This window comes from Condylura cristata, unplaced genomic scaffold (assembly GCF_000260355.1).
Source record: "Condylura cristata isolate star-nosed mole 26May11 unplaced genomic scaffold, ConCri1.0 scaffold00004, whole genome shotgun sequence".
Taxonomy (NCBI): domain Eukaryota; kingdom Metazoa; phylum Chordata; class Mammalia; order Eulipotyphla; family Talpidae; genus Condylura; species Condylura cristata.
In genome coordinates this window covers 70815472-70822504 of record NW_004567105.1, presented here as the reverse complement: position 1 = coordinate 70822504, position 7033 = coordinate 70815472, and the positions used below count along the sequence as shown (strand labels likewise).

The following is a 7033-nucleotide window of genomic DNA, read 5'->3' as shown; positions in this document are numbered from 1 at the left end:
TTAATTCATCTTAAGTCATTTAGTTGTTAGTGGTAATTAAAGTAAGCCCTTATCATGTAAGGCAATTTTAATCAGTATGTAGAATCAAATGATTATTAAACATACCAAAGGTAATAGAACATAAAACATTACTGACATGAATTCAATGTTTAAAACACCTTTTATACATTATATACATGCATTCTAGCTATATATATTTGATTTCGGTTGCCACTCATCTTTTCTCCTCAGATATAAAATAAGAATACCTATGGGAAGAATACCTAAAGATCTTTTTTAAAACCTGCCTACATTACTCAGCACACAGTGAGTCAGAAACACAAGTGATATACATTGTTAATTTTTCAAGTAATGTTATGTACAGTTTTATTGCCAGTATATGCATAACAGTAAGCATAGAACTATAAATACACAATGTAATTAACAGTAGAAAACAAAATTGTTACAGGTAAAGGGGAGCGGTAGAGAAACTATTTTCCTGCTGCTAGAACAGAAACAAAGGAAGGTAAAGCCTATGACAAATCATCCATTCCATACTCTTGTCTTAAGTTCTTTACATACATTTCTACATTTTTTCCATTGAACAAAGGAAGTACAGATAACTCTGTAACAATAGCAAATGGCTTCCTAATAGCTATTTGCCTCTCCAGTCAAATTCACTTTATGTTAAGATTAAAAATAAAGTCAAGATGAGAAATCATTAGTATCCTGGTTCCAAATTATCTAATTTGCCTTTCACCGAAACGGATTAATGAAAGTTGGCTGCACATGAAAAAAAACAGGTGTAGCAAAAGGTGATTAAAAAAATTGTTAAAAAGTAACAGAAAATCACCCTTTTTAATAGTTTTCCAAAAGACAGTATAGGCGGCAGCTCAGTTAAAAGTATTAGCCCTGAAGAGGTAGAGAATTTGCGCCTATCATACAAAGATAATAGCCTTGGCACCCTCTTCTCTCTCATCAGGATCACATTTTCAAGTAAGACAATTTCATGGTAAAAGGAAACCAGGTTCCACCATTTAAGTAAAAGGTGCTGGTTGACTTCCATGTCTCAATAATTAGTTTGTTTATTAAATGAGAAACAGAAGACGGTCAAGGACACACATGCACTTGATTTTTTTTTTGTCTGTTTCCATTATCAAGTTTATTCATAAGTGAATTTGAATATTAATAAATATAAAAAAAAGCATCATTCACAACAAAGATAAACAAACCAAAAAACCCTGCAATGAAACCTTCTATCTTAATAAGCATCAAGAAAAAAACAGATGATTTGGTGCAGCTTTCTTAAGGGATCAGAGAGGGGACATGGTTTTAAATAAAGATGGCAAGTCAATAACCAACAAACAGTATCAGTTTTACAGAACTGGCTGATTCTGTAACATTTGTCTTTGAGGTCTTAGTTTTAAACTACAGATCGCCCCAAAGAGGTCGCAAATAATGACATATATCACCGTCACATCAACAGAGTCCAGCTGTAGTGCGAATGAGTCCTGCTTTGTTTCACATCATTTCAATATTTCTAGCATAGGACATGATACGGAACAAAACTCAAAAGAGCAATAAAAATATTCTGCATTTGAATAAAAGCAAAACGAAGTTTTAGACTGTTAAACTTAAAAGCTTTAAGCATTCCTGTTTAACCAGCATTTAAAAAAATTTATACAATCTTAACACTGGCAAAGGTTAATGGGAAGACAAAGAAGTACAAACATGTGAAATGATGAATCAGATTAAAAATTACTTTGTATTGATCAAATGATGTTAATACTGCTTCTTCTTGAATTTGGAATAACTATCATAAAAGTTACATGCAGACTGAGGATAGCCCTCTGTTACAGAAATTACAAAACAAAACAAAAACTAAAACTGGGAAACAATGGTAAGTTCCAAATGATGTAGTTGAAATTTTCTTTTCAATGATGAGGGTGGTCTGTCTGTCCTTTCTTTGAGAGACCTGGTTTACTTTGATTAGCTTCACTAACTTTGTCCAGTAACGTCAGTAGTGGGATCTGCTCCTCCAGAACCTGTTTGTGCACGTTTGATATAGAGATTCAGTAGCTTCATCTGTAGATTCAAGACAAATATATGTCATTTGAGCAAGTGTCTCTAAATGACAGCAAGATGTTCATTTAAAACAGTACATACATGGATGTGAACTTTAAGAGGTAGTATTTTATACTGAGGAGTTGTTATATTGCGTAAGATTTTGAACATAATTAGATATTACCCAAAAAAATGTTAAGCCTTAATTATTCATGACCAAGCATTCTCAGATGCCTTTTCAAACAATGGTATAGTGGTAACATACAAGATTTAATGCAGAAATGACAAGGGTTGAGCACGATGTGCTATCTAATATGCTAACTGCTTTACATCATTTCTTCTCATATACACATTTTATAAAGGGGGGCACCTGAGATACAGAACGTGTAAGTCATTGCCTAAGGTGCAGGTAAGAAGTGAGCAGGTTGGAAATTCAGCACTTGGTTCCACAGGACCCAAGTCTTGGACAATTATGCCACTGCCCCCTTTTGTGAGTGTCCTGTCATCTTGTAGCCTTTACTGTAAGATTATTTGTAAGAAGTCTAATCAATGCATATACAATTCTGAATTCTACTTCATCAAATGTCATTTGCAAATTTTTTCCCCACCTAATCACTGTCTTTGTATGCAAGTTATTACTGGCTGCTTAATATCCTGATAAGGTTATTAATTCTATAAACAACGCAATTATTACAATTTAACTTGAGTTATTAACAAAAGTTGGGATTTCCTCCCCCCCCCCCGAATTGGAGCACACTTTGTTTTGTTGTTGAGTTTTTTTCCCCCCAAATAACATTAATCCTTTGGTCCAAGAATTAAACCTGGCATTCCTGAGGTTGAGGAGCTCACTGAACCCTTTCTAACTATGTGGAAAATTTTTTTATTGGAGTGAAAGTATACCTAAGTCTCTTACGTGTTCTGTAATCCAGAAAAGGTTAAGAATTACTACTTTGATCTGTTTATAACTTATTTAGTTATTTGACACAAGGTATGCATCTGCACTTATTTTAACTACCCAGCCATTTTAAGGTAAATTTGAACACAGTACTGACACTCATTATAATTTTGGAAAGCTCTTTAACAGGTGAGTAGCTCTTGCACACAGGTTCACAAGTCATGATTCAACAAGCAGAGTTTATCCTCACTCCCTAGGACAAATGTCAAGATTTTCAGTTATCAAAGAAATAAGAAAAAGCAAGACTTTTTTAAGTCTTAAGGAGTAATTGGCAATTTTATTTTCATATACCAAATCAAAGTTGTACATTTATCTGGGTCATGGGACTAGAAAGAGAAGAAGCATTTGATTATTACAGCTCACAGGGAATAATTTAATAAATGTTCAGGTAATTCATATTTGGAGAGATATTAAAGTAATCATGAATATAAAACAATCTGTTTATTCCTAGTTAATTGTCATGTAAGGGTTTGGATGTGGGAAAGAAGTCAGCTGGCTATTATGAATAACCAGAAACTGAAGGCATTGGTTTTTGCTTTATTTTTTAAACTTATTTATACAGACAAGAACTGGGGTACAGGCCAGAGGTGTGGGAGGCGAGAGGACTCACCAGAGACAGAGTTGGGAACGTAACAGGAGGATCTACTGAAATACACTGCTGAGGGGAGGAGTGGGTGAGACAGGAGAGGTCTGCTGCACGATGTGGGTCAGCTCCCTGGCCAGGGATCGAACTTGTGCTGCAGTTACTGTGGATAGCTTTATAGTGCTAAGACTTAACCCCTGCACCATCAGGGAGGCCCTGAAGGCATTTCTTTCATAGCAACCTACCAACCATTCTACCAGAACACTGTTTACTCACCAGAGAATAGAAACAGCTAAAATGTAAATGCAAGGAAAAGGAATCTGGATGCTCAAAGTCTGAGTTATTAGAAGCCAAGTAACACATCTGCTCTCTCATGCACATAAAGAATTAAACTACTATAGCCACCATCTTTAGAACAAAGCAACACTACTTACTTTACTGCCAGTGAGCTGACTGAGATGTGGTTTTAGTTCATCACCAATTACTGCATGAACAGCCACCAGACAGAAGACACAAGCTTTCCGAACACTGCTCTCTGAATTATCATAACCCTAGGGAGAAAAGCCTGTGTTAGCACTCCTGTGGGATCTGAAAAAGGTACCTTTCCAAGAAACAGAGATGCAATCAAAGCCATGATCTCAAGCGCACCAAAGAGAAAGTTCTATTGAGGAAAGTTAACTTTTCACCCTTTTTCAAGCAGAGATATGCTCTGTGTCCTTCCATCTCACCGTGGCATCTCCACTCTGCTGTCAGCTTTCCTTACAAGGGTCTTTCTTATTTAGTCTGGACTAATATTTTGCTAACCAACCACCCTGCAAAAAGTCTTCAGATTAACCCTCCTAAAGTATTTGGCTTTAGGCAGTACTTCTCACTATTAATTAAAATCTGAATGCTTTGACCTGGCCATCAATGTTCTCCTCTAACCTAGGCTGAATTAAGCATAAATCAGTCTAAGTTATTTCTTCAGCAAACACTTACAGTCATGTAGCACTTCTGCCATCAGGTGACTGTCATGTGTGACTGTCACAACCCTGGGTGCTGTAGCTAGCCTCACATTTACATTAGCCCACGGGACTACCACTGGGTATGCAGTCTGTTGGTAACTGAAAATTTGTGATACATGACTAGTCAGCAACCACTATATGTATGACATGAACATACATATATATATTTAGTACTTCTTAGTACTAAAGCAGAAAGAAGATGATTTGGATGTTATCTTCTAGGTCCTCACAGTTTACTGAGTAACATTAGGTTTAGAATAGACTACAAAGATATGCACATATGACTGATTAATCCTCATCCAGGTCTACACAAACACACACACACACACACACACACACACACACACACACACACACACACACACACTATGTAACCAAACTATATAGCATATAAACTATATCATTAAATTATCTATGTTAAAATTAAATTACATTTTAAATAAATTCAAATGACACAAAAGGGTATTATTTACTGGGTGGAAAAAGTTTAAAATCTAAGATTAAACAGCACATCAATAAAACATCCCATTTTAGTTGAAATGTTTATAGGAATAGGTTTGTGTGCTCACAAAAACACATTATAAGATACTCATCTTGTTTTTAAAAGATTTTATTTACTTTTTGCATAGACAAACGGCGGGGATGGGCGGGAGTGAGGATTCACTTGAGATAGAATGGGAAGCAGAGCAGGCAGAATTACTCAAGTAGATGGCTAAGGAAGGAGGCAAAAAGACAGGAGAAGTCTGCTGCACAGTATGTGGGTTAACTCCCTGGCCAGGTATCAAACTCAGGCTGTTGGGGTGATAGTGCTGACACTTAACCCCTAGACCACCAGTGAAACCATTTTGGACAGAAATCTGGTAATACCTAATTTCTAGACATAGACATAAGTGCAAGAAGCTATTGTAAGGAATGTCACTGCAATATTTATATTAATAAAAAATAGGAAATAACTCATATCCATCAACAGATAAGGGAAACAAACTCTGGTATATACATAAATGAAATATTACTCAATCACAAAAAGGACTGAAATTGTAATACATGTTACAACATAAAAAACTATAAAAATATGATAAGGGAAATAACCCAGCCACAAAATGACAAATGTATGATTCCATTTATATGAGAGACCTAGAAAGTATAATAGAGAAAGAAAGTAAGATAGAGGTTACCAGGTGCTAGGAGGAGGGAGGTGCTAGAATGGGAGATTATTAATTAATGATAGCATTTCTGTTTGGGATGACAAAAATGTTCTGGAAATCAGTAGTGGCAGTGGTGTACAGCACTGCAAGTTTATTTAATGCCACGTAGTTAAGGAAGGACCTAAAAATGGGTAAATGGTAAATTTTGTGTTATATTTTGCCCTCCCCCCCCCCCACCACCACACATACACACAGAGCTCACAGCCAGTTATAGGGAGCCCTTGCTCTTCACAGCCAAGACAGCAGGAAGGCTTGTGTATGCCATCAGTGTGGCCTGGAAAAGGCTCTAAAATCACTGAATCCCAAATGTATCCCAGTTTATTCTCCCAAGCCTTGTCGCTTACCTGTATTAGGCCTGGCATAATCTCTGGCAAAAGCAGGTTAAGTGTTTCCTTGGACACTCTCTCTATCACTTTTGTTTGCATTTTGATTGCAGCCAGATTGATCGGGTAATCTGCAGTTTGTATGATAGGACAAAGCACTTTGATGCACTGCTCTGGACTGATGGAAGTAGCCAACACTGATGCAGCTTCCTCAGCAGATCTCACCACCTAAAACAAGGAAATTAAAACGGGGAGTGATTTTTAGAATATTTTACTGTGCAGGCCTTCCCTGATGGCGTAACGTAGCCACTGTGAAGCTATGGTAGCCATTGCAGCATGAGTTCTGTCCCTGTGTGGGAGCTGACCCACATGGTGTGGCAGACCTCTCCTGACCTTCCCGCTGCTCCCTCAGCAGTGTATTTCAGTACATCTGCCTGTTCTTCCCCCCACCCCCACTCTGTCTCTGGTGAATCCTCTCACCTCCCACACCTCTGGCCTATATCTCAGTTCTGTATATATAAATAAATCTTAAAAAATATATATTATATTGTGCCCAGATGTACAAACTCCCTTGAAATATATAGTTGGACATGATAGCTGGAATTTGCTTTGAAAACTACAGTACACAAAGGTTACAGTCAAAATGGGATTGAAAAAATGTCAGTAATTATTGAAGGCGAAAGATGAATATATGGGGTGTTATTTTATCATTTGTTTTTGGTGTGTTGCACTTAATATTGGCTAAAAATAACTTTTTTTTAAAAGATTTATTTTATTTATTCATACAGAACTGGGGTACAGGCCAGAGATGCAGAGGGTGAGAGGATTCACCAGGGACAGAATGGGGAGCAGAACAGGGTGAGAGGATTCACCAGGGTTAACTCCCTGTGGGGAGCAGAACAGGCAGATCGACAGATCAG

The 7033-nt window shown here is 37.0% G+C and overlaps 1 protein-coding gene across 13 annotated transcripts in view; it reads right to left on the bottom strand.

The window, feature by feature from the left end:
- Positions 1 to 6: 6 nt before the first annotated feature.
- The window catches only part of CLASP2 (cytoplasmic linker associated protein 2), a 140937-nt gene continuing 133910 nt past the window's right edge, over positions 7 to 7033 (bottom strand). For 12 of the 13 annotated variants that reach the window (XM_012720279.1, XM_004676334.2, XM_012720282.1 and 9 more), the window contains 3 exons: positions 6135 to 6341; positions 4016 to 4132; positions 7 to 2064 (listed from right to left, as the gene is read on the bottom strand). In XM_012720279.1, the coding sequence (XP_012575733.1) occupies positions 1978 to 2064; positions 4016 to 4132; positions 6135 to 6341 (411 nt within the window). In that variant the 3' untranslated portion in view covers positions 7 to 1977. The remainder of the gene's footprint in view (positions 2065 to 4015; positions 4133 to 6134; positions 6342 to 7033) is intronic. The other variant, XM_012720284.1, reaches the window with a different exon arrangement.